At 48.6% G+C, this 25,822-nt stretch overlaps 2 protein-coding genes across 5 annotated transcripts in view; both read left to right on the top strand.

The window, feature by feature from the left end:
* The first annotated feature begins 1,954 nt into the window (after window positions 1–1,954).
* Window positions 1,955–12,867, top strand: LOC142586333 (solute carrier family 22 member 7-like). Its single transcript, XM_075697582.1, has 3 exons — window positions 1,955–3,626; window positions 8,659–8,874; window positions 12,848–12,867. Exons 1-3 carry the CDS (start codon window positions 1,955–1,957, stop codon window positions 12,865–12,867), a joined length of 1,908 nt encoding a protein of 635 aa, XP_075553697.1.
* The window catches only part of LOC142585532 (solute carrier organic anion transporter family member 74D-like), a 28,425-nt gene continuing 12,948 nt past the window's right edge, over window positions 10,346–25,822 (top strand). The window contains exons 1-5 of one of the 4 annotated variants that reach the window (XM_075696348.1): window positions 10,346–10,585; window positions 13,619–13,683; window positions 20,901–21,325; window positions 23,846–24,174; window positions 25,240–25,326. In XM_075696348.1, the coding sequence (XP_075552463.1) occupies window positions 21,033–21,325; window positions 23,846–24,174; window positions 25,240–25,326 (709 nt within the window). In that variant the 5' untranslated portion in view covers window positions 10,346–10,585; window positions 13,619–13,683; window positions 20,901–21,032. Of the gene's footprint in view, window positions 10,586–13,618; window positions 13,694–18,145; window positions 18,233–20,900; window positions 21,326–23,845; window positions 24,175–25,239; window positions 25,327–25,822 lie in introns of those variants that run through there. The other 3 variants (XM_075696347.1, XM_075696345.1, XM_075696346.1) reach the window with 3 other exon arrangements.

Raw genomic sequence — 25,822 nt, 5'->3', positions numbered from 1 at the left:
AAACACGCCCAGGACCCGAATAACGTCGACCCTGGGTATTATCCCCCCGTCACAAGTGCGAGGTCTGATGCTGCTTTAGGAGACTGGCTTCCAATCTTTGGGTCTTCCTCCCTTCTCTTTTCTGTAAAGTAGGAGCTCCGACCTGGCCGGGGAGCATCGAAGTCCGGTGGGGCGGAGACACTCCTCGATCACTTCAATAGCCTCCTGCATGGCTTCTTCGACTCTGCCCTCGCAGCCGCGGGACCACCATATGGTGATGTCATCGGCGTAGATGGTGTGCTTGCCATCCTTGACGCGCGCCAACCTCTTGGAAAGACCAATCATACAGATGTTAAACAGTGTTGGGGAGATTACGGCGCCCTGAGGAGTGTCCCGCCCTCCGAGGGGCACATCTTCGGAGCGGAAGTCTCCAATGCGAAGTTTGGTCTTCCTGTCAGTTAGAAAAGAGCTGACGTAACTGTGGAATCTTGAAGCGAGACCCAGGTCTGAAATGGTCTTTTCGATAAAGGTGTGGAGCGCGTTGTCGAAAGCCTCCTCGAGGTCCAGACCGAGCAGAGCCTTGACGTCTCTGGAACGGCCATCCACAATCTGATGCTTGATTAGTTTCATGGCATCCTGCATTGAGAGTCCGGCGCGGAAGCCGATCATGTTGTACGTGTAAAACTCGTTGTCTTCGAGGTACCTGTTAAGGCTGTTGAGGACGACGCGCTCCATGACCTTGCCGACGCAGGAGATCAGAGAAATCGGCTTCAAGTTTTCGATGTTCGGGGCCTTGCCGGGCTTCGGAATGAGCACCGTGCAGGCCATCTTCCATTCTGCAGGTACAATGCCGCTCTTCCATGACTCGTTTACCTTGTCGGTCAGAAAGACAATCCACGTGTCGTCGAGGTTTCTCAGCATTCTGTTAGTGACTCCGTCCGGACCCGGCGCAGACTTGCGGTTGAGCGCGAAGATGGCCTGTCTGACCTCGGCAATGGAGAAGCCTTCGTCCAGCTCGGGGCGTGGAGGGCCTCGGTAGTCCGGGAGTTGGGTCGACGGATCTCCATCGCGACGGACAGGCAGGTACTTCTGTATGAGCTTTGCGACGAGTTCATCGACCATGTGAGACCTGGTGGCTTCGTGAAGGGCCCGGGCCAACGTATGCCTTTGACTTGACTTCGAGCCACTTTCGTCGAGAAGGTACTTCAGCATACCACAGGATTTGCCGTTGCACATCTGTCCGTCGATGGATTCGCAGACCTCGTCAACCTGCTGCTGGCATAGCGCCTTGCTTCCTGAGGCCCTAGGGTTTAGAGATAACAATAGTCATGTAAAGAAATATGTGGTGGAAATTAGCAAAAAACGATAGGAAGATTGGTGGCTCAAAAGCAGAGAGGTGACATAAGGTTATATATAACTTCTATGTGTAATTAGCATATATATATATATATATATATATATATATATATATATATATATATATATATATATATATATATATATATATATATATATATATATATATATATAACTTCCAACACACCTAAACAAGAATAAAAAGCTGAGCATGGTGGCAAATGCCATCACTCCGTTTCCCAGAGGGCGCTCCTACCTTCCGATCATCCATCCATCCTCTACTGCAACACAAAATGCAGTATCCAAGCTATTCTTTTTAAGAACTCCTATTATAAGGGTACTGGTAATAATATGTCATCCAATTAGGGAGATCCTTGCCACCGAGCCAGCCGTTCGTGGGTGTTAGCTGTGCTCGACACTTCTGCTTTCGATATGTACGGCTGAAACCCGAGTGTTTCATGCGCATGTAGGCAGCTTTTCAGTGCTCTTCTGCACGAATGAACTACTGAGAAATCGATCATTGTGTTTTCCAGAGAGTTCATGGCGCGCATATGGTATCATAGCAGCGCGCGCTACTACGAAAAGAAGACGACATTCCATGAGCCACGCGAGCCAGAAGATGTCTCAGCCGCACGTCGACAAATGCCACAGCAGCTTAGCATCTGAGAGAAGCACAGAGAGCTTCAGGAAGCCAGAATCAAGCTGCGCCGACGAACCTCCGTTCGGCGATGGTCGCTTCCAGCTTGTGACCCTGCTCAACGTCGTCATCGCGGGAGCGGCTTACGTACTACACTACGAGAGCTTCAGGTTGACTGCTGGCGTCATGGACCACTGGTGCCGCCGCCCCGAGGCATTTGCCAACCTCAGCGTGGAGCAGTGGAAAGAGCTGGCCATTCCCGTCGACAAACAGGGCGCGTACAGTCGGTGCACCGTGCGCGAACCGCCTTACAGCAGCGCGAACAGCCGCGTCGTTCCCTGCACGTCGTGGGAGTTTGATCTGAGCGAGTACGGGAACAACGCGGTCAGCGAGTGGGCGCTAGTGTGCGACAGAGCGTGGCTCATCTCGCTTGCCAGGCTCGTCTACGCCGCTGCTTGCATCTTCCCCACGGCGGTGGTGTCCAGGCTGGCGGACCGCGTCGGTCGCAAGGTGGTCGTTTTTTTCACCATTCCGGTGGTGCTCATCGCGGGCGTCGCCAGCAGCCTCCCCAACGACTTCCAGTTTTTCGTCGCCGTGCGCGCCGTCGTGTCGGCGGCGACGAGCTGCACAATGGTGCCACTCTTTGCCATCCTGTGGGAGGTGTGCCCGCCGCGCAAGATGCCCATCTACTGTATCGTATTTATCATTATTACCATGGTTGTCGGCGACTGCACAGTGTCGATAGCGGAGCGGCTCAGGGCCGGCTGGGCCACGGTTCAGCTAGTCCTCATGGTGCCGACGTTCTTGCTAGTCGGTTTGTACTTCACCGTGGAGGAGTCTCCCAGCTGGCTCGTGGCGACCGGCCGTGTAGGAAAGGCCGAACGGATATCGCAGCGCCTGGCGAAGCTTAACAGAGTGCCCGCAGGCCGCTGCCGCGAACTGTTCGCATTGCAGGCGCGGGCGCACATGCGGGATGCAGCAGAGACCCTAAAACAGAGCGACCCCTGCAACGCGCGCATGAGAAGCCGTTCCATTCTGGTTATCTACATGTGGACGGCGCTGAGCTACGCCCAGGACAGCTATGTCACCAGCGACGGCATTCCCGTGAGAGACCTGGTGAAGTTTATCGCCGCTGTCACGTCCCTGTCTGCGTGCGTCTTGTTTACGCGTTGGGTTCATCATTACGGCCCCAAACGTACCGTCGTCGTCAGCGGGCTCGGCTTCAGCGCCTCCTTGGCCGCCCTTACTGCCATGCCCTTGGAAGAAGACACGCTCCTCCTCGACCTGCTGGTTATCGTCATGAAAACGACCGGCTACATCTCCTTCTCGAACTTCGGCGTGTTGACCATGCAGCTATACCCCGTCACTGCCCGTTGCACTGCCACGGCCATTGCTCTCATCTCCATCCGTGTGGGCGACACTTTATCGCAGATGAGCACCGTTCTCATCGGACCCAGGTGGCACTTGGGCAATGGCCTCGCCTTCGCCGCTGTGATATCTGCGCTGTTTGTGATAGCGGGCGAGCACCTTCCCGACGAGCCCCGAACTAGGGCTTCCGGCATGCCTGATCACAGTCGCAGCTCTCCCGTCGGAGATTTAAAGCGGATTTTTCAAGAAACTCTGAAGCCGCTGCGCAAGAAGTGCGCGAAGCACGGTGAAAAGAAGACGCGCCGAAAGCAATCAACGAACTTACTGAGATACTAACGGCGATATACCGAGATTCACTCGGCGACGATAACTGACATTCTGGCTGCCGCCGCAGTCACGCCTTTCTTTATTTTTAACTTTCGTGATTACTAGGATTGTCGTGGTCTTTCGCAATGTGATTGATTTTTTCCTTCTAAAGTTTACAATTTTCCTCATTTGCGCTGGTATACGAGCATTGTACAACATTATTTTGTAGCATTGCCCGCGTTTGAATCCCTCTCTCCACTGTTAACTTTTCATTCGGAGTATTGCGTTTGCTTCGAAAAGTGATAGTCACGAAAAAAGTTTCAGGCTGTAGGGAAGGGTTATGCGTAAGGACAGAGATCGCGTGTGCGCCTACATACTCCTAGATATGATTGGTGAATTAAGGGAATTTACTCCTGATTTTTTTCCCGTTGTGATTCTAATGTGTCACGGTTTTAACATTAAGCCTTTATGAAGACGTTGTCTTCTTTGGCGATATTGATTTATGGCTCGTGGGGTCACGGTAGCAAATCATTTTAATTTTGTAAACTATGACGTTTAAGGCCTTCTAGTGCACGTAGGACAACGAAAAAGGCGTCAAAATAAAGCTTCGGGTGGAAAAGACGCATAAAGTTAGCTTAGAGCTCTGCACGGAGCAGCAATGGAGGGGTAATTGGTAGAAAAAATAAAACCTAGACGATCCCGTTCAAGCTACGTGCCCCTAAAACAAAAACCGTTAGTGTGGTTTTACTCAACGAGAGAGAGAGAGAGAGAGAGAGAAAAAACGTTTATTCGGACCATCGAGGTGGTTGCTCTTGAGGTCGAGTGGGTGGCGTCCTCATTCCAGGACTCCAGTGGCCATGGCTGCTCGACGTACTTGCTGGACGAGAGCTTCTTGTCCCGCCAGGGTATCGCCGGTCAGCTGTACCTCCCACCGCTCAAATGACGTGCTAGGAGTCTTTAAGTGTTGAGGTTTGCCCTCGCACCCCCACGAGATGTGAAAGAGTGTAGGGCGTGTGTCGCCGCACCAGGGGCAGATGCCGCGATATGTATGTGGGAACATTTTACTGTATCTGTGTAGGTTTGGAAATGTGTTGGTCTGTATAAGTCGGAGAGCTACGGCATCTTCAGTGCTGAGCTTTTTGTGAGGCGGAGGATAAATCCTGCGGTTGAGTCGCTGGATCTCGAGTCGGTCGCAGTAATTGGATGGCAGGGGCATGAAGGTAAAGGGTGGGGATTGATGAGACGATTGGTCTTGCCCCGCTCGGTTGATTAGCGCTCGAGCTAGGGCGTTCGCCCTTTCGTTCCCCTCCAGACCCGCGTGACCCGGCGTCCACGTGATTTGATGGTATTCTTGCAGCCTCGGGCCTAGAATTTGAGCCGCCAGCAGCGGCGTTCGTCCGTTCGTAAAGTTACGGCAGGCCTGTTGCGAGTCGGTAACGACATGGACTTCCCTGCCTACCCTGTCTTCTTGCTTTATTACCAGCGCCGCGGATATGGTCTCAGCCGCAGCTGGGGTCTCTGCCCTTACGGAGGCCGCGAGGGTCAAGGAGTTGTCTCTCCCGTTGACGGCGGCTACCGCGAAGAGGCCCCCTACAGGGTACGCCGCCACGTCCACGTACGTTACGTACGGGTCACCCTTGAATTGTCGGCGATGTCTGTCGACGCGAGCCTTGCGTCGTCCTTCATGGAGTTCATGACTCATGTGCTTCGGTATCGGGTTCGCCTTGATCTTGCCTCTGACCTCTGGCGGGAGTGATCGTTGCCCATCGAGGGCACGGAGCTCCGTTGCCGTTCCGGTCCGGTGGAGGATGGCTCTGCCCGCCGCCGTGTTCTGTAGTCTGGTCTTTTGCGAAGCCATAACCGCGTCCGACAGCTCAGCGAAGTTGTTGTGGATCCCGAGGGCCGCTAACTTCTCGTTTGAGGTGGTGACAGGGAGACCCAGGGCCGTTTTGTACGCGCCTCTGATGATGGCATCGACTTGTTCTTGGTCGCGTTTGTTTAGCGAGTGATAGTGATACGGCATGCTATACGTTATTCTGCTGATCACCAGAGCCTGGACGAGGCGAATCGTGTCCTCTTCTCGCATGCCCTTGCGGCTTCTTGTAATTCGTTTTATAATCCGCGAGATCTGGTTGGTGGCAGACCTTAGGGTTTGGATGGTGTGGGAGGCTTTCAGGTTGCTCTGGATCCAAAAACCCAGAATCCTAGTCTTATTGCCTTCCGTTATCTTCTGGCCCTCAAGATAGAGGTCGATAGGGCCGGGGGACTTGTAGACTCCTCCTCCGTGCAACCGGATCACTTCGGACTTTTCGGGCGCACAACGCATCCCGCTCGCTGCCGCAAATCTCTCCACGGCCGTCGCGGCCTCTTGAAGGGTCGCCTCTTTTCGCGCTAGGGAGCCCTTGGTGGCCCAGAGCGTGATGTCGTCTGCGTACAGGGCGTAACCTAGGTCGGGGATCTTCCGCAGCTCTTTGGTCAGCGCTAGCATCGCGACATTGAATAGAATCGGGGAGATTATCGCCCCTTGCGGTGTTCCTTTGTTCGGCACGTCGATCGTATCCGATCGAGTCTTGCCTATCCCGATGGTTGCCGTCCGGCCCGTCAGGAACGATTTAACGTAATTAAAGATGCGCTCCCCGCAGCTGATGTCGTTCAGTCCCTTGAGAATGGTCTCGTGGGAGATGTTATCGAAGGCCCCTTTTAGGTCGAGTGCGAGCAGGAGGTGTTCTCCTCCTTTCGGGATGCCCTTGAGAACTTCTTCCCTTAGGATTAGGAACGCATCTTGAGGAGAAAGTCCCGGCCTGAAGCCAAGCATGGTGTGCGGGAAGACGTCACCGTCCTCTATGTAATGTTGGAGGCGGGTTTCGATGACCCTCTCGTACAGCTTGCCGAGGCACGAAGTCAGCGAGATGGGACGCAGGGCGTCGATCGCGGGCTTCTTGCCGGGTTTGGGAATGGTCACGATTTCCGCGTGTTTCCACTCGTTTGGTACGTGGCCCTTGCTCCAGAGTTCCCCGTTTAGGTATTCGGTCAAGTCCTGGATGTGCATCGGGCTCAGGTTTCTAATCATGGCATTGGTGATTTTGTCAACTCCGGGAGCAGTGTTGCGCTGTGAGGCTCGTGCCGCGGCATACACCTCTTCCTCCGTGATGGGAGCGTCCAGTTCCGGTCTTGGTTCTCCTTCATATTTTAGGAGGCAGGGTTGTATGGGGTCGCTACCCAGGTATCTGGTTTTTAGGGTGTCAATCAGATCCTGGTCGTTTCCGGGGAACTTGTGGGCGATTTCTAGAAGCGTCCGACTGGTTGTCGATTTCGCCTTGTCGGGCTCGATCAGGCAACGTAGGATGGCCCACGTCTGCGCCGTACTCAGGGTACCCTTGAGCGAGGTGCAAAACTGTACCCAATTTTCCTGCGTCAACTCGTTTGCGTAATTTCTGGCTTCGTCTGTTATTTTCTCGATTCGTAGACGTAGTTTCCGGTTTAACCGCTGTCGCTTCCACCGTTTGAGGAGGCCCTTACGGGCTTCCCACAAGTGTAAGAGCCGGCGGTCGACTTCGGGCGTCTCGACCGTGCGCTGGATGGTTTTAGTGGTTTGAATGTGGGCGTCCCGGAGGTGCTGCATCCATTCCGCTATGTCCGTTATACCATTTTCGGGCGGAGGGTACTGCCTGAATGCCTCCCAGTCCGTAAGCCTAATTTCGCCAATTGTTCTCTTGAGTTTCGGCGTGGATACCGAGATGCTGAGGATATAGTGATCGCTGCCCAATGTTTCGCCCAGGTGCGCCCATGAGTATTCCCTTACATTTTTGACAAATGACAGGTCCGGAAACGTGTCTCGACTTACACTGTTGCCTACTCGGGTTGGTTGCAGGAGGTTGGTTATCAATTCGAGGCCCATTTGGTCAACCGCATCGAGGAGCGACCTTCCCTTTTGCGTGTCTTGTTGGTAGCCCCAAGTCGTGTGTCTAGCGTTCATGTCTCCCACAACTACCAGCTGGTTGCAGCCAGCGGCTCTCACGCTGTCGTAAATGATGTTGCGGAAGTCGTCTTTCTGAGCCCTCGGCGGACTGTACAAATTCAGGATGAAAGTGCTACGTCTACCCCTCTTTTGCGGGAGGACTTCCACTAGCACGTGATTAATGTCATGATGTTGATAATGTTGTCCCACGGCCGTCACCGTTTTGTGAACTAAAACCGCGACCTTCGGTGATCCCGCGTGTTTAATTACGTAGTAACCCCGCAGCCTGATCGGCTGGTTCCCGACCTCCTGAAGGCAGATGACGTCGGGGGGGGTATAGGTGATTTTGGATGAAGAGTTGGAGTGAACTTGCCTTCTTGTTGAAAGAGCGACAATTCCACTGCCAGATCTCGAGGTGTTCGGGCGCGCTGCGTGTGGTGTTAGCCATTGCTGACGTTCATGTCACCGCCGTCGCAGTTGTCGGCGTCCCTGACATCACCCGTGTTGTTTATGCGCCTGTACGCCTTGACGCGTGGGTTGCTGATCTCATCGTCGACCCGCTTGCGCGAGCCAAACTCAACCTTGCGTATTCTTCTTTCAAGGTCCTCATGGCTTAGTGTGTTCTCCTTGACTTTATTGTTTAATTCGCCCATCTGGTAAAGCATCTGTTGTATCGTAGCATAAATACCTTCGAGGGTGACTACACTTGACTGGACTGCCGCTGCCGAGGCCGCACCGGGGAGCGATGAGGGCGTGGTGGTTCTTGAGGGGGGAGGAATGGAGATGGCGGGCTCGTGGCCTATCGTTCCGCTTTGTGACCCTGCCTGTGTGTTGTTGCTGGTTTTGCTTAGCAACGCTTCTAAGCGTTGCATGCGTTGGTTTAGGTCGTTAACCTGAGCCTTGAGTTTTTTATTTTCTTCCCTGATGCTCGTACATTCTGGGGAGCATTTACTATTTTCACTGGTATTTTGAGCGGAGGAGGTACTAGACTGATTCCGGCTCACCTTGTTGTTGTTGGCTTGGTTCTTCTTGCCCGATTGGTTCTTCTGTTTAGACGTGGATGTCGAGGTAGAAGGCTGCCGCTGCCCTTGCTTCTCTCCTAGCTTTGGCCACTCCGAGCGGAATAGGGTCCTGGACCTGGACTGGGACCGGGATCGGGATCGGGATCGGGATCGGGACCGGGATCGGGACCGGGACCGGGACCGGGACATTGAACTGGACTGGGCCCGGGACCTTGAGCGGCTCGCCGAGGATTCCGAGCTGAACCACCGTAGGCGGCTTCGCCTTGGCCTTCCTCCATCATTCCTCCTTCCTTCCATCCTTCCATCCTTCCTCCTTCCGGGTGGAGGATGCTTCTTGGTGGTAGACTGAGATTGTGCTAAAGCATGGTAAAGTGGTGTAGGTTTCGGTGAGGTGACTCAACAGCGTTTGACCTCGAAGAAAGTCAAGGTCTTGTGGTATAGCCTGTTTTACGTCCCGAAAAATAAACGTGGAAAAATAATGAAACACAAATTACCTGGTACACTAATGAGCCCCGGAATACCTTGCCTTTATTCGATGTCAACCACTGTTTATTCGCCTTTTCTAGCTGCTTTTAACCGTCTTGCACGCTAGTTCTTTCAACAACAACGGAATTATTAGTTAATTGTCGTTTCTGCATTCACAAGTAGGTCAGCTTCCACGCATAGGCCATCTAAACAGTTCATGCTGTTTTATATGGCCTACGTACGATGATATAGTGATTTCCTGCCTGTTGAGCTTGTTACTAAGCAGTCGTACGTAAGTTTTAGCAGTTATGACCGTTTTGCACAATTCCACGAGCGCGTAGGGCTATTCTGATGTTACTAACTATTGCATTTCTTTTCATCAAACCGAGTCGCTTTCGTGGTTACAATCATGGACACCACGTTTGAAATATTCTGCGTGGATTTTTTTTTTAGCTAACACCTCAGAGGAAGCACATCTTGCCCTTGTTGAAATAAAAGAGGACATATATCGTGCCTTCTTATTTTTTCTTTTCAGATTGTAGTTTTTGCGTCTTCATCTGCACAGCTTCGTTATCCCCAAAGACTTCGAAAGCACAGAAAATGGAAGACTGCAGCAACATAGTCATGCACGGGCATAACTTTTACTGCCAAGGCACTAACTACAAAGCTTGCTATTTGATGGAGGTTGCCTTTTCGCTTCTATTAAACAAGTGCACTGGGTCCGACTTTTCTGGGACCTTTAAATGCGGCGGAAACTTCTGCAGCCTTGTGTAGGAAAACTTTGAGCATGTGAAATCCATAGTTGGGGTAATGGAACTATCTCGTATTGGATTCATCCTCATCTCATTTCCTTCGGTGTACTTTTAGACAAATTATGTTTTGTTTAGCGAGGCGCTAGCCGGTGAAAATGAGTCCAACTTGGTCGTGTGGTTTTTGCAAATGCTCGCTCACAAAAACAGCGTTCCTCGCAGACACAAATGAAAGCTTCGCCTAAACCGATCACCCCCGTGCATGGTATCCACACATTTTTTTTTATTTTACCTTCTGGGTCGCAGGTTCTCGGACGTGCAAGGAGGCTGCGCATTTACGCTTGCGCAAACATGGCTGCCGTAAAGAATATGAGATTACAGCCCCTCACTCTACAGAAAGACATCTCGGACAAACAATAAGGCTTGATAACGCCCTGGTCTTATCACGTCTTGACGTACGAGCATCCCAATTACGTTGCGTTATCTTAAGGGCACAGCTTTCTCTCCTGCGGCAGGACCACTGGGCCACTGCGGTTCACGAAATTCCGGTGTATTGCCCAAATGCGGAAGGGTTGGAGCGTCACAAGGTGGCTATGGTGCAGCGTGTCGCAAGCCCTGTAAATCCTCCGGCCGGGCAGCCCAATGTATTGCTTTGATGAAGACAGCACATTGCAGGTGATACCCCGTGTAGAATGGAGGCTTCCTTGCGGCGGTCACAAGCGCGCCTGATATTCTGGAGAAAGAGGTGAGCTTGATTCATTTCGCTCTTGTCTTTTCAATTTGTTCACTGACCTCGGCTTGAAATTCCTCAGTTGAATCGCACAGATCACCTTTGCAGCGCACCTCAATACTTCACTGTCTATGGTGATCTGCGCCCGAGCTATGAATAGACGTTTTCATATGCGTGATATTCTGTGAAGGTAACAATCAAGGTACGCTTGTATTATCACAGTCATTCACGCTAATCTGCGTGAAATACGAATGAATGTCACTTCTTGCCTGCTCCAAGTGAGCAGTCCATACCCTTATCCTTGTTATCATGGGCGGCATATTTATACTTATGTTTGAAAAATATACTCGAAGTTGTGGAGCTCAGAACCTTCCAAACCATATATTCGTCCACAATATTCATACTCAAAATTCAACGTTTTCTGATTAAGCTGAGAAAAGAAATGAAAAAGAAAGCATTCCGAATTTTTCTGTAGAACTCGGTTTTCACCGAAAAGGGCCAGTGAAAGCAAAAATACTAGAACTAAGACGGCGATCGGCGCACCGTTGCTATGCTAGATGTGCTCCGTTAGAGCGAGCACGGCAAGGTCGTGGTCAAGGGTCCTCTTGTGCCGCACAAGCAATCTTATTTTTTAAAGTGAAGCTTTCTTTGGCTACCCTTCCGAGTTTGGCATGGCTGGCTGCTGCCTTCTGCTGGGTCGGTCGATATCTCTGTGGATATATTTATCGGGTATATACACAAAGGTGTTATTTTTCACGATTGGCCGGTACCGGACCTACTGCTAGCAAGTATCGCACATAGCACAAGCGCAGGTGGTCAGAGGCTGCAGGAAATGCTTTCAAGTGCGGACGTGAGCTCTAACACAAGCACGCTGTCGTCGCCATGTCGCTGTACTCATTTCGTCGCCTACGTTGTGTTGTGACCATTTCTTCGTTGTCATGCCATCGTCACTGTTCCGCCGTCTTCATCCTGTCGTCTTCGCACCCTGTCGTCCTCGTCCGCCAGATTCACGACCCCGTCGTCACGCCCTCCTCTTCATTCCATAGCCGTCACTCTGTCATCATCTTGCTGTCGTAATCAGGCCGTTGTTACCATGTGGTCGTCGTCATTGCGTCATCCTCATGCCATTGTCATTCCGCCGGCATAATCATGTCGTCATTAAGCCGTCGTCGTCATCGCATCGTTGTAATACAGGCATCGTCACCCATTCGTGGTCATACCGTCGTCGTCATGCCACCCTGATCGTTCCATCGTCGTCATTCCAGCCTCATCATCCGACTATCGCCGTCTCCGGCCACGCCGTCTCCGTCACGCCGTCGTCATCATACTGTCATCGTCATTACAGCGCCGTCATCCAATTGACATCGTGCTGTCGTAGTTCTTCCATCGAATTTCGACATAGCTTGTGAGAAGTGTAGTGCATAAGCATGAAGAATGCACTGCGCCACACTTACGAGCTTTGTTGCGGATAAACTTAAACATGGCATGAGATTTCAAGGTGCACAGGAGGACTTGGGCGCATCGCCATTAGTCCAATAGCCTTTATTTAACCGCTTTACCGAAGCTTCGCTTCACGTAGAGGCAAAAAAGCCACGTGAACGTTTGAAAAATAAAAACCAAAAACGCTGCACCTTGGCTATGGTGCAACAGCTCCGCTAGTGGAGAAAGGCAGAATACCTCACAAAGAAGTTGAAGCGAGAAAGATGGAGTGAAGGAGGATGGCTCCAGATTTTAACGTATCTATGGTTTATAAGGCATATCACTCTATAAGGGTTCCCCATATAGGCTAAGAACATATTCGTCGTACGGTACTCCATGGATGGTTATACAGCCTTGATAACATGAGTATCAGGGCAAAATGATAAGAGCCAGTTGTCTCTTCGAAGTGCGAAAGCAAAGCGTGGTCGACAATAATTGCCGCCATTAGGTAGAGATAACTGCGCGGCTGCACCTCACGTAGGAAATGGGAAGAAAAACTTCTCGACACGTGCTTGGCTAAGTACAGTCACATGTGACATAGCAAGCGCAGCTGCTAACCTTTTTCAATAGTGTAATTATAAATTGAGCAATTACGTTTCCACAATTTGGCGAGATTTCTTTATTCCTTTGTCGTCTTCCGTCTGTCAGCAATCCCTTCACCCAATGTGAGCCCTTACTGACAACTCGTCCGTGCGCATGATAGAGCACAACATTTTAAAGGGACGCTAAAACGATCCACTCAATCCGTTTAGACTGATTAAGTGTTCTCGCAAAGCTCCATTTTCGTTAATTTCGCAGGACTTACGTCGTTTCACTGAGGAGAAAATCAAGTACGTGTTTGCATTACTTGCATTTCGGGCGGAAAGCCAACGCCGGTCCGTCAGCGTGGCGTCACTCATTTGAAAGCACTTTGTCACATTTGGGCTGTTGTGACGCGATAAAAATTCTCAAAATTTGCTAAGTCCAGTTTCTATTATTTTTTCGCCCCATTAGCATGCAATGTAGTCGGTCATTACCGATAAACAATTAACTAGGCCCTAGCAGGCGCTGCCATAATCTATGACGTCACGGCAAGCCAGTACGGGATATTCACGGTGGTGTCGCCACTGGTCCTTCCTTTTTGCACTTTCCTTAGTTCATGAATCCTCTTCTCGCGGTAAAAGTGTCTTTTCTGGGAGTGTAACTGTATAATTTACTATTGAAGCTATACTTCATCATTACCAGCATCATCAGCCTGGCTACGCCCAATGCTGTGCAAAGGCCTCTCCCATACTTCTCCAACTGCCCCGGTCATGTGCTAATTGTGGCCACGTTGTCCCTGCAAACTTCTTAATCTCATCTGTCCACCTAACTTTCTGCTGCCCCCTGCTACGCTTCCATTCTCCTGGAATTCACTCCGTAACTCTTAATGACCACCGGTTATCTTCCCTCCTGCTTACATGCCCTGCCCAGGCCCCCATTTATTTTTCTTGATTTCAACTAAGGTGTCATTAACTCGCGTTTGTTCCCTCACCCAATCTGCTCTCTTCTCACCCCTTAACGTTACACCTATCATTCTTCTTTCCATAGCTCGTTGCGTCGTCCTCAATTTACGTAGAACCCTTTTCGTAAGCCTCCAGGTTTCTGCCCCGTAGGTGAGTACTGGTAAGACACAGCTGTTATACACTTTTCTCTTGAAACTATACTTATATTGCTCCTAATTGTCACATTAAGCTCAACCTTGTTGTCACATGCCTAGGCGGTCTTATGGGAAGCCTGATCTATGCATCATGTTACCGAGGTTGTTTCATGACGATTATATTTACTGACCCCTAAATCTAGGTTGTAAACAAAAATAGTTCTTTATTGGCACATGCGCAAATGTAAACAAAGAGGTCGCAGCTATATCGAGCACCTTGAGCTGCTCTCCATTCTCTAAAAACTCAGTAAAACAATGGCCGCTGCCTTCAACCTAGACTCATGTCCATAGCCGTCATGTTAGAGACTCAGTAAGGCTAAGTTTCTTCGCTACAAATCAGCAATATTTACACGTGTGCTTGTTTGTCTTTCTACGGCGACCGCTTTTCACCGGCTAACAAATGCTAAACGTTATCACTCGGCGCAAGAATTTTATCTGGTTCTGCTTTTAAATATTGGCTTTATACATGTTATGTCACTGTCGAAAAGCATTGTACTCATCAAGGGATGACGACTCATTACTGTTTTTTTATTTCTTTTACATATTGTAAGCGATACCCGTGAAGGATTTGCACCGTATACGTAATATAACAAGCAAACTAAGGACAGAAGCACCATAAAGGCGTTATAGCCTAGAAGAGAAAGCCCATGAACTAACATCGCCAAAGCACGACAGACGTCGCAGACAGAACGCAAGACGAGCACAAGTGCGCACAAACCCGGACAAGAGGTGTCCACGGTTATAGCCTTGAAGAGAAAGCCCATGAACTAACATCGGCAAAGCACGACAGACGTCGCAGACAGAACGCAAGACGAGCACAAGTGCGCACAAACCCGGACAAGAGGTATCTACGGTTATAGCCTAGAAGAGAAAGCCCATGAACTAACATCGGCAAAGCACGACAGACGTCGCAGACAGAATGCAAGACGAGCACAAGTAAGCACAAACCCGGACAAGAGGTGTCCACGGTTATAGCCTAGAAGAGAAAGCCCATGAACTAACATCGGCAAAGCACGACAGACGTCGCAGACAGAACGCAAGACGAGCACAAGTAAGCACAAACCCGGACAAGAGGTGTCCATGGTTCCCCGTCCCAGTATAGAACAAGCAAACTTTGAGCTCCACATGTGGGAGTGCTCGGGCCTTGGTGTTATTCGCTACCAGGTTCTCAAAGTTTTCCACGTGGAGCAACGACCGCATACCTTCCGGGAGGGGATCTACTCCGTGGGGCAGCCGCCGAAGCTAAAAAATAAATTCGTTCCATTCCACTCTGTGAAAGCGGATGTACGGCGAAGCTGATGTGGACGTCAGACAAAGTACTACCACCTCACAGCTGACGTTTGACGGCGTTACACAAGCACCACCGCCACAAACAACGTACGTCACGCGCACGTGTGCGGAAGTACAGCATGCATCCTCGTTCTTCTAGGCCGTCCGACAAGCGCAAGTGCCTTATTGAACTAAATGAATGTTTGAAAGTAAATTGCGTCGGAAAACACGGGAAGTATGACTTTAACACAACCTGCATGTGTGATAGCACCTGAGTGTAATTCCAATATATGAGAAAACATAATTCTGTTGCTCAGAAAGTCAAACACTAAGCCTACCAGCAGGCCTTTGTTTTGGGGCCCTCCGCCTGGCGCAAGTGCGTTATTGAACTAATTCAATTTCTCAAAGTAAAATGTGTCAGAAAATTCTTGAAATACGGCTTACGCGCAACCGACAGATATAATAGCATTGAATTGTAATTCAAATATACGAGAAAATATAATTCTGTTATGCCGAAACTCAAAAACAAACCCCTTTTCCAGCTGCTGTTCTTTTTTTGTGAGCTCGCCATGAAAAATTCCGACCAATTAAAGGCTAACAGCTTCGCCGTAAAGACACTAGACAGCCTCTGGGACGTCATCAGGAAATCACAGTTCTAGGATTTCATTTACTCCTGGCAACGCCGAAGGGACACAAAACCGTAAGATCCAGGTCCCTATTGGCTCCTTAGTCCAATAATATCATTTACAATCAAGCAGGCATGAAAAGGAGAAGGCTAACTAAAGATAACTTACTGGAAGATGGGAAAATTCCGTGATTTCACTGAAAGAAAATTAGGCCGACACATGCACTCTGACTGATAAATCTGGGGAAACCAAATATGTTACATAAACTACGCCCTAGTTGTCACTTCGGAACTATAGAAATACACTGCAATACTCTTCAGGTGAACGGTACCTCAGGTTCTCCGGAGGCCGCGTATTTCGCGACCGCACGCAAGAGGAAACGATGATCGCGGCTCAATCTCGCGCGCGAGAGGGAGGGAGGGGGAAGCGTTCTACTCCGGTAGCAACGGCGTACTTTGCGCAGGAGCGCACGGTCGCGCGCGCCCTATTATGAAAGCGATCTGCAGACGGCTGATACCTCTGTGAATGCTGTGTTCTCGCCGCTCAATTTGCGTTCAAGCGATAGACAGCAGGAAGGTCACTTCGCTCGCTGCTGCTGCCGCGCTTCCCCACGCCAGCGTTCTGACAGCGAGGGTCGGTCATCGAGTGTGATGTGTTCATTTTTGCCTGTGCGCGCTGACATTGTGCTTGTTAATTTACTTAGTAAGCGAATGTTTCCAAGTTTAAATGGCTGATATCCTTACTTTGTATAGTTGTCTACTAATATGCTATCGCAGTCGATGCTTCGCCTTTCGGGCTAAACTGCGACTTTCTTATGTTTCTTTAATAATAGTTGTACGATTCATCTCCAATAACAGCGCGCACAAGTCTCGGTATCTAAAATTTCTGAAAGCGAGTTGTACAATGTCCTCCCCGTCATTTCTACAGTTTGCCGGAAATATTCTGCACAGCATTTCGAGCTTTTAAGATGTCTCATTTAAGCTGCAAGCGCCGCATCAGTGTATCTTATTCGAGCTCAAGATTTTGGGCATGAACTGCCTGCCAGGATGTTTGTGCTTTAGGCTGCCTGTTATTCACTTACAGCACCTCACATAGTTTACAGCATCCGAGGTGCAACAACAAGAAGAATATTCGCACAGTCACAACGTTATGCATTGTTGTGTTTAAATTGGAGCCGACAGACAGGTTTTGTCATCTATGCTATAGAAAGTTCCGTTGCTGCCTTTATATTTCGTCGGGTGAAAATAAACCGTGCCAAGTCAAAGAACCCGCATTTTAGTAGAATCGCTCACCAAGCGCGAATAATCTGCAAGATTATTTTGCTCTGCTGGAGCCACGATATTGTTTTTAGTTATTTGACGATTCTAATCTTTCTTGTTCCTCTTCTTTTAGACTTAAGTTAAATTCACGACCTTTCAAATTTTCTTTATCCAATTTTGGCCGTTCGTCTGTAATGGGCATGTGCCATTGTCCCTGAGGTCATCATCATTACCATCATCATGCAATGAATTCATTTCATTTATTTATTCGTTCGTTTTGTTCATGTTTATTTACGTTCATTTTGTGGCGGCTAACGTGCTCATAAAGCAAGAGGGAAAAAGAGACAGGAGTTTTGTAGGCTACCTGCACATCGCGCGAATCGGCCTCGCAGCGACACTAGCGCCTCCTGGTGATGTAAATCTAAAACACAAGAGCGCCTGGCGCGTTTCTTGCATGTAGCGGCTGGTAATAGAGAGCGCGCAGCAGGCCTGTCAAACAGCACGAATACACGAATACAGCATTGAATGCGGTGCCAGGGTCGCTACACAGCACTCGAAGGCTCGAAGATGGTTAAATGCAGGCGCAGTGCGGTTTGTACCGTAATAAACGTCACTAGCGGAGCCAAGTTACCTTTCTATTATGGCTCTGTTAGTTGACCCTGTGATGAAGCCTGCTAGCATTATTAGACTGCGCAGGGTCAGCCAGGCACAGCGGCGATAAACTGTCGGAAGAGTTCATTCTTGCCGTTCGGCTGGAGTTACCAGCGCGGTTTGTCCTCCGTTCTCCTTCTCTTACTCATTTCAGTAACCGAGGAAGCGGATTGTGCAATGTTCAATAACAGAGGCGCTGCTGAAAGGGTGTTCTTTCTTCATGCAGACCATTTGGATTCTCCTTTGTTCGCACGTAGCCCTCGTCTCCCCGACAAGTGATCTAGCCTAGCTCCTCAAGCATACAGTGGCCTCTCTATACGCATGCAACCCTCGGTGGCCTGCGCTGCCAAAGTTTCAATTTGCGGTGAGATCAAATTGGTTGTATTGCTCTTAGTCGCATTGTTTTAAACGGCCGTGCTGACGTGACAGCGATCAAGCCTCGCTACGAGAAACGACGCGCGTCAAACCGGATCAGCAGCAACAGCAACCGGTCTTATCGCGGGAGTGAACCGATAAATGTCCCATTCTGCTGGAGTGCTTCGACTGGGACGCCAAGCTTGTTTTCTTTTTTCCGTGCGCCATGCCCCGCAGACGGCACAATAGCCTATCTCGGCTTCAGATAATCGATGTGGAAATCGCCACTACGCTGTTGAAACGCCCTGACTGTACTTCGAATGGACGCGACTGGAACCTCCATAATGTAAGTGAGCATTCTGAGGCGCCAAATGGTTTACCAAGAAGAGACGCAAGTGATAACCAAGGGCGAAGATTTTTTTTTTGTGTGTGTGCCACTGAGTTCTTTCTAATGGTGACGTCTCTTTAGACAAATATAGGTATTGGCAGGACTTCAGGAGCTGACTAGCTTCACGTTTAGATAGTGGCTGACAGCTTCGACATTCTGGCTTTGTCAATCGTGACTTTTCTGTTTGAAGCTAATCATATTTATGGCCCGTTCATGTTCTATCTCAGTGCAATGCCGAATGAGTTTGCACCACTGACTTATTAGGGCGTCTATTTTGACTAGCGGGGCTCACTCTAGACAGGAGGTGTATTGTGCGCGTGTATTTTTTATGTTTCTGTCTTACTTCTTTTTCTGATGTAGGCGATGAATGTAGCCAAACGTTTTCATCTTTGCCACCTACCTTGACCTGCACGCTCCCGGACTTTACGCCTTGGCGCATAATGATTATCAACAGCGTTTTATATTTTTAAGCAATAACGTACACTTAGTTTGGAAGGAGGCCTCTCTATGTGATGACGCTATCTTAGATATTTGAGGATTCTGTAGAAAAAAAGCAATATTTAACAAGAATTGAAATTGCGCACCTGTGTCTCTGCACGTGTCAAAAGTAGCAAGTCTCTAACTCATCGTGTAATACTCTATCGCAAACAGTGCTGCTTTCTCGTGGTTTTCACTATTTTGTGTTTTTATGGATTCTAATTCTTCAAGTGCACATGTTTTCGACCATGGTGTTGGCAATTGTGCACGAAAAGTAATTTAGTTGGTTAGTGCTTAGCGTAACTAAAAACGTGTTCCCTCGAGATATTTATTTAAAATACTTCATCGACACTATCGACACTTTCAAGCACCCCCTCCACTTCATCTCAAGTCGCCATTTTCCCAATCTCAGTCGCACTTCCGCTCGCTCAATGCAATCTGGCGACATTAACCGCAACATGTGTACTTGGACCACTGACACACTTGTCGACGCGAGCACTTAGGGCGGACGGTGTCGTGTGTAGAAAGCTCTTTCATCTTTTAACCTACCTGTCTTTCCTTCTTCCCTTCTCTCTCTCTCTCTTTCTCTCTTTCATCGTTTAGTGTTCCTTGCGGGAGGTATGTTTACAGTCACTTTTGAAGCGATACAATGTCTTCATAAGTGCATCTAATGGCTACCGTAGGGCACTAGTCGTCCTGCCAAGGACAGTTTACATTCATGGCGCCGCAGCAAGAATGTTCTCCGAATATACCACTGATATGTTCTGTTCTTCAGAGCAAGTCTGACTACTTTCTTTTTCTTTTTTTCTACGAGCGTCCATTAGCACTTCCTCGACCTCAGGCGCCAAAACTGCGGCTCAAGGGTGTCTCTCTGACGCCGTGCATTGAAGCACTATCTAAAAACGCTTTTGTGGCTGGACAATGGCAGGCCTAAGCCAGGCCAATGCTATAAGCTCCTACTCTAAATTCGATGGAACTGTACGCACCCGATACGAGCTCGAGAAATCGAAAAGTCTTCATTTCAGCTTCCTCGGGTTTGGTGAAGACTACCATAGAGCTGAAATCAAGGAATAGATAACAAAAATATTGATACCACAGTGCTTAATCATGACTCTTTAGTAACAAAAGTTGAAGCAACAAAATTACAATAATGATCAATTAAAGAAGAATATTCCCAATCAAAACAGCCAGAAAAGTAAGAAGAGATAACAGAATAAGCGACCACTTCCTCAACGTTGTTTTGACACATGAAGCTCTAAAGAAATGTCAGGCCAACAGAAAATGATGCAGTCATAGGGCAATGTACGCTACATGAATTTCTGAATGGCTCACAGTATGCAGTATCAGTAAGTATGCCAGAACACTGACCTGCTAAAAAAAGAAAGAAAAACAAGGCTCACATAATCTGACGATTGCATTTCAGTTGTTCTTGTTTTCGCACTTGTGGTGGTTCGAGAGACTCCACCTTCGTTACTGTAAGAATTGGAATGGCGCATGCCTTTTGTTGAGCGTACAGCACAACAACGTTGCATCAATATGCTATGCGGAATGCAAAGTTGTTCGCGTCCTATTTCCGGGAGTCATATAAGAAACATGACACTGCAGTCTCAAGGTTCTTGCTGAAAATAAACACTTTGAGTTCTCACTGGCTTCTATTATACAACAACAACGACATGCGCACCATACTTATGACATACAAAATACAGCAGTAATATATAATCAAGTATGTTGTTGGATACTTTTAAATTTCTGTAGACCCTGCGTGAAGAATGCGTAATCGAAAAAAACGACCTCTTTATCTGCACTGCGTTACTTTTAGGACCTAATGAATTCGCTGCAACATGCGTCATAACAATAATGCATGTATTGCACTTGACGAATCCCGGACTCTCGCGGACTCTCGCACAATCGCGGGCTCTCGCGGATTGTGCACCTTGAAAACACTTGCGCTATAAAATTTCAGCGAACGTTGAAGAAACCTGAGTTGTTGTAGTTCCTATGCGCAGCTCCTGGATGTAGACATCAAGCAAGCGTGCAATGAATTTCGCCGTTGATTTATTGTTCCGTTAGCCCCACTTATTTTCTTTTTCCTTCTGTAATCAGCATTCACCATTTCTTTTCTTTTTTCGCCTCATTGTTCCCTGTGCAGCCACTATCATTGCCTCTGTGCAATAAAGGGAATGTGACAAAGAAACTGCCGTGAATTTGGAGAAACAACAAATAATAAGGATAACAACAACGTGAGTCCCGTCCTCGTCTCGCCTCCGAAGCCAGCTGAGTCATGGCACCAGCAACGGAGCAGAGAGGCAGCTCCAAGCCAACGGAGAAGAAAGGGACGTGGCAAGCGTTCCTGGACTTCTTCACCAAACCGGTGTGCTACATGATCTCTTTCTCGGCGCTTGGAATCCTGCAAGGCTGTTACTACTCCTACCTCATCGGCATCAACACGACGCTGGAAAGGCGGTTTGCCTACGGCAGTCGCACGGCGGGCTTTGTCTTCTTCTCCGACAACTTCGGCCCCATCCTTCTGGGTGTCTTCATCGGCACGTACAGCCCGAAAAGACACAGGCCTAGGTGAGTGCTACCGTGTGTATTCGTTGCAACCATTGTATATGTAGCTTTCATCATTTCAGGTAGGTAAAAAAAAGCAGCGAAGTCAGGAAAAAAAGGCTGCTATTCGGTAAAAGGTTCTTTCGCTTCAACTGGACGTAAGAGCCGATTGCAGATTGCAACTAATTGCGATGTTGAGTATGCTATTAGCAAAAATGGTAGGTTCATGCCAAAGGGCACATACTTACTTGAAACATTCAATTTTTGGCCCAAGAAGTGCAAGTGCTTAATTCTGCGTATACGGAGGGAAGAGAGGGCAGGGCTACCATTGCGTGTAAGGTCTAATTCGATGATGTTGGGGGGGAAAAGCTACATGACGTGCGCCTTGTTTAGTAACAAAGTGTGGAAGGCATGGGCCAACAAAACAGGACCTATGTTCACAGGGACGTTCTTACGTTATAGGGAGAGGGGTAAAAAAAACAAAGTTAAAGCAGGGAGGTTTAGAGCAAAAGTCCGGTTTGTTACCCTACCCGGAGGAAAATGGAAAGCAGATTTAAAAATTATGCAGATCCCACGCACTGTGGGAATCCATGTAAGTGAAGCTTTCTGTTCTGTTTGCTTTGATCGACGATAATTAGTGGTGATGTTGACGGTGAATGTTTAATTTCTTCAACGTTTTGTCCAACACAAGAGTGGTGAGTTGATGTTAAACGTTACTTTGCGTGCATCACTGCTGTTTGTCTGCGTAGTATACAAAGCAGAAAGGGAGAGGTGTTTGGTTGAGGCGTTGTTACGCGCAAACAGGAACAAACAGGAATCAGCGCACAAAACCAAAGTGGCTCAAGTCACTACCACAGTCCATCTCGCAGGCCCGTAAATAGTAGGAAGCAGGCTAGCACTCTGGTTTCCTTTATCGACAAAACAGACTGGTGGGCTAGTTGGTATTGCATGTTAACAGTTTTTAGTGCAAAGAAACGCACGACACGAGAGAAGGCACGTTGGACACACAGGACTTTTAGCGCGCATGTCCGCTGTGACCACATTGGCGGATTGCCCCATATCCCTAACGCGGTACATAGGAACTGCCTCTCCGGTTTATAAGCTGTGCAGATGCTAGAGAAGATGTGAAATGTTTTCTTCACAGGCGCGCAAGTGACCCAGGTAGGGCTGCCGGCCCACCCAATTGTGAGCAAGTATGACTTAAAAACGCGACAACAAGCCACAGCCGGTACAACAGTTTCTTCACGCCTTGGTAGACCAGGCGGTAGGTATTTCTTCACACGAAGAGTCAATGGACGTAGGCGACCTCTTGATGAAACTCGTTGACTTCCCCCAAGGTCAATGTTCTATCGCGTGCCATCGAGCCAAGTGTAGCGGCTGCGTCGGCACTTGATAGTGGAATTGACACATATCTGTCACTGACATGCGCACAATGGACGGATTGGTTGGTGTGATCGTTTCCGCTGACACCGCAGTGGACCGGCAACGACAGATAAAATATATTGTGTCCATGTTATGTTGCTCGATTGTGTAAATGTTGTATCTCTGACAAAAGTTGTTCATGAGAACCACTGCGCATTGAACTCTGTATACTTTGGAGGGCTGCATTCCCGTCACAAATAATGGCCCAGCGATGAATTGGCTCCTGAATAATAAACTCAAGTGCCACTCGAACCACATAGAGCTCCGCTCCTGTAAAACTAACAAGACAGGATGTCTTGATCTTGATTTCCCCAGACTCCACTTATATGAAAACTGTTCCTGCGAAACGATTACATCTCACAGGACTTTCAGCATAAGCATGGGGTCGGGTGCTGTGTTCCTCCTGCATAAATCGTAACGTTGCTTGTTTAATACAGATTTTAGCACCCCAGCTTTTCTTTTGGAGCCAGGAATAGTGAGTTGGTACCTTGGGTGAATTGATGAATAGGACACAAGAATACGACAGCGCTTTTGCACCTTACTCGGCTGCTATCGCATCATCTGGCCTGCCTATACCTGCAATGAGGCCGTGTACACGTACGCCAACATCGCTGCACAGCAGTACTGCTCTCTGCCATCATAGCGGCAGAGAGGAGAAAATTTCATTAATAAGAATTGCTTGTAAGAGAAATTCCCAGTTATTCGCGATGCTGAACGCACGCAAACAGCTCTTACGAACGAAAAGCTTTTTTGAATTCGACCTTAGGGGTAACACGCGCCTAATCGTAGTTCTAGAAGCCCTGTGCCCAAGGCATACTCTAAAGGTACGCGGTAAATGTGTTTTCACTTGCGTAAGCGGAAACTACTTTCGCATCCTCTCCTCACATTATCACTCGACCCAACATCCCCCCGTCCATGCCTTACACCTGGGCGCGCGTTTAGCCTTACCACCCGAATACCTTCACCAGATTCTGTGGCTCTTCCTAGTGCGCCACGTCCACCACATCTATGGGGCGGTGGGACCCATTGCCAATCCGCCACCGTTAAGCACCACGTCCGCAGGCATGGACGACTCGGACTAAAATCGTCATGCAGTGAAGCGTTCTTTCTTCTTTTCCACAGATGGGTGGGAGTCGCTGCCGTCCTCATGGGCGCCTCGTGCCTACTCGCCTCGCTACCCTATTGGTTGTTCGGCAAGGCGGATGAGGCGTTCAGCATGACGGACCCCGAGGTCGAGTCCGACCTGAACCACTTCTGCCACGACCAGGAAGAAGATCGGCGCTTCGGGGAACTCAATTGCGCTCAGTCACGCAAGACCGAGACGCTTCCCGCGCTGCTACTTCTTGTCAGCTGCAACTTCCTCACGGGCATTGGCACTGCCGTGTACTACTCGGCCGGCACGGCCTATCTCGACGAGCTTGTCAGTAGGAAGCACTCTGCTGTCTACATGGGTGAGAGAGTAATGACAGTACCTATTGTCAGGGTTGAGTGAGTGAGTGAGTGAGTGAGTGAGTGAGTGAGTGAGTGAGTGAGTGAGTGAGTGAGTGAGTGAGTGAGTGAGTGAGTGAGTGAGTGAGTGAGTGAGTGAGTGAGTGAGTGAGTGAGTGAGTGAGTGAGTGAGTGAGTGAGTGAGTGAGTGAGTGAGTGAGGGGATGTGGGCTCACAGTGCAGGTACGATGCCGGCAATCTCCTGCCCGCCTGCCCGCCCTCTTCATAAGAAGTGTTTTTGACAGGCGACGAACTTATAGTGAGCCTTAATTGTGATGTCCCACAATATATCTCGCATCTCTGTGATTTTATATGACCTCTTCGAATGCCTCATTTGACCGAAAAGATTGAGCCCTGCGACTACGGAGGTTCTAGCGCCTAAATAATGTTACCTAAAGGTTCCCTAAGAGGACCACCTAAAGTATACCACGTTGAGAGTTTCGAAAAATGAGCGCCGAGCTAACATGCTCCGCCAGCACCAGCTACATATAGGCCGCTGTGAAAGTAGCTCCCACACATCAAAACTGACAGTCTGCTTCTCTTTATTATTTACCCTTTCTTTCCAACGCTGTGTTAAACGTGGTGCAATAATTTATTTATTTATTTATTTATTTGAAATGTCCTTACAGGCCTCGTATGAGGCATTAGGTAAGGGGGGCGTCACAGAAGAACTAAAATAGTATATATATATTGGGCATATAACAAAACATAATATACATACATTATTATTAGACAATAACGCTGCCTTTTCAGAAGTTCTATCTTAAGTACTTTTACTCAGAGCAGCACAATCTTGGGTGCTGCTCTAAGAGTGCTTGAGTGGTTGAGCTTTACTGGCTGAAACTACTTAGTTATCATTTATAGGATTTTTTTCTAAGAAAATATTAAAAATCATGTCTGGTAGTGCACAGCTGCACTAACATAGCTCAGATCGGTCAACCTTTGTCGCAGTTGAGCTTTTTTGTGTGTTTACTTCCTTCTTTGATATGCTAATATTCACATAACAGTGATGTGAAATTTTTTTACAGCAATCATGACTGTCGTTCGAGGTTGCGGGCCCTGCCTGGGATTCATTATTTCAGCGCTCATTCTCGCAATCTACGAAGATCCGTTTTGTGAGTGCCGGCATCTTTCTTCAAACTGATATTGAGACCCCAAAAAGGGATCACTTGAAAAAAATTATTGTAGTGACCAAATCGACTTCACTAAAAGTCGCTTGTTAGCCACTCCACTAGTAAACGGCCTTAGGATAATCAACAAAGCCCACGTTAGCTATCACGGATGCCATAAACAGGCTACAAAGTCATAAGGTTACCGCAGGTCGCAAAAAAACAAGCAAGTGGTAGAAGTTAGTTGGTTCAGCATTCGGAACAGAATTTTGATATTATTTTCTGTGCATTCGTGCGTGCTTTTCTTTCTCAGCACAGAAGTGCGCATTTCCAACCTTAACTTCACAGTATTATACACCACAGCTTCGCAATCTTTTTCACAAGCTTTCTCGCCCGGCGACATATATAATTGTTCAAGTTCTGATTGTTTTGTTTTTCCCGCAATATCAGCCCCTCCAGGATTAGGCGTTTTTTCAAACCACGGTATTACTTATTAATGACC

This window comes from Dermacentor variabilis, chromosome 6, assembly GCF_050947875.1.
Source record: "Dermacentor variabilis isolate Ectoservices chromosome 6, ASM5094787v1, whole genome shotgun sequence".
NCBI classification, from domain to species: Eukaryota; Metazoa; Arthropoda; class Arachnida; order Ixodida; family Ixodidae; genus Dermacentor; species Dermacentor variabilis.
This window is presented reverse-complemented; position numbering and strand designations above follow the sequence as displayed.

Coding starts and splice junctions, on each gene's coding strand:
- LOC142586333 (XM_075697582.1), top strand. CDS start 1,955: ATGTCTCAGCCGCACGTCGACAAATGCCACAGCAGCTTAGCATCTGAG. Junction 3,627..8,658: donor CAAGAAGTGCGCGAAGCACG/GTGAAAAGAAGA, acceptor TCTTCTGTTTAG/ACGTGGATGTCGAGGTAGAA. Junction 8,875..12,847: donor GGATTCCGAGCTGAACCACC/GTAGGCGGCTTC, acceptor TTAATTTCGCAG/GACTTACGTCGTTTCACTGA.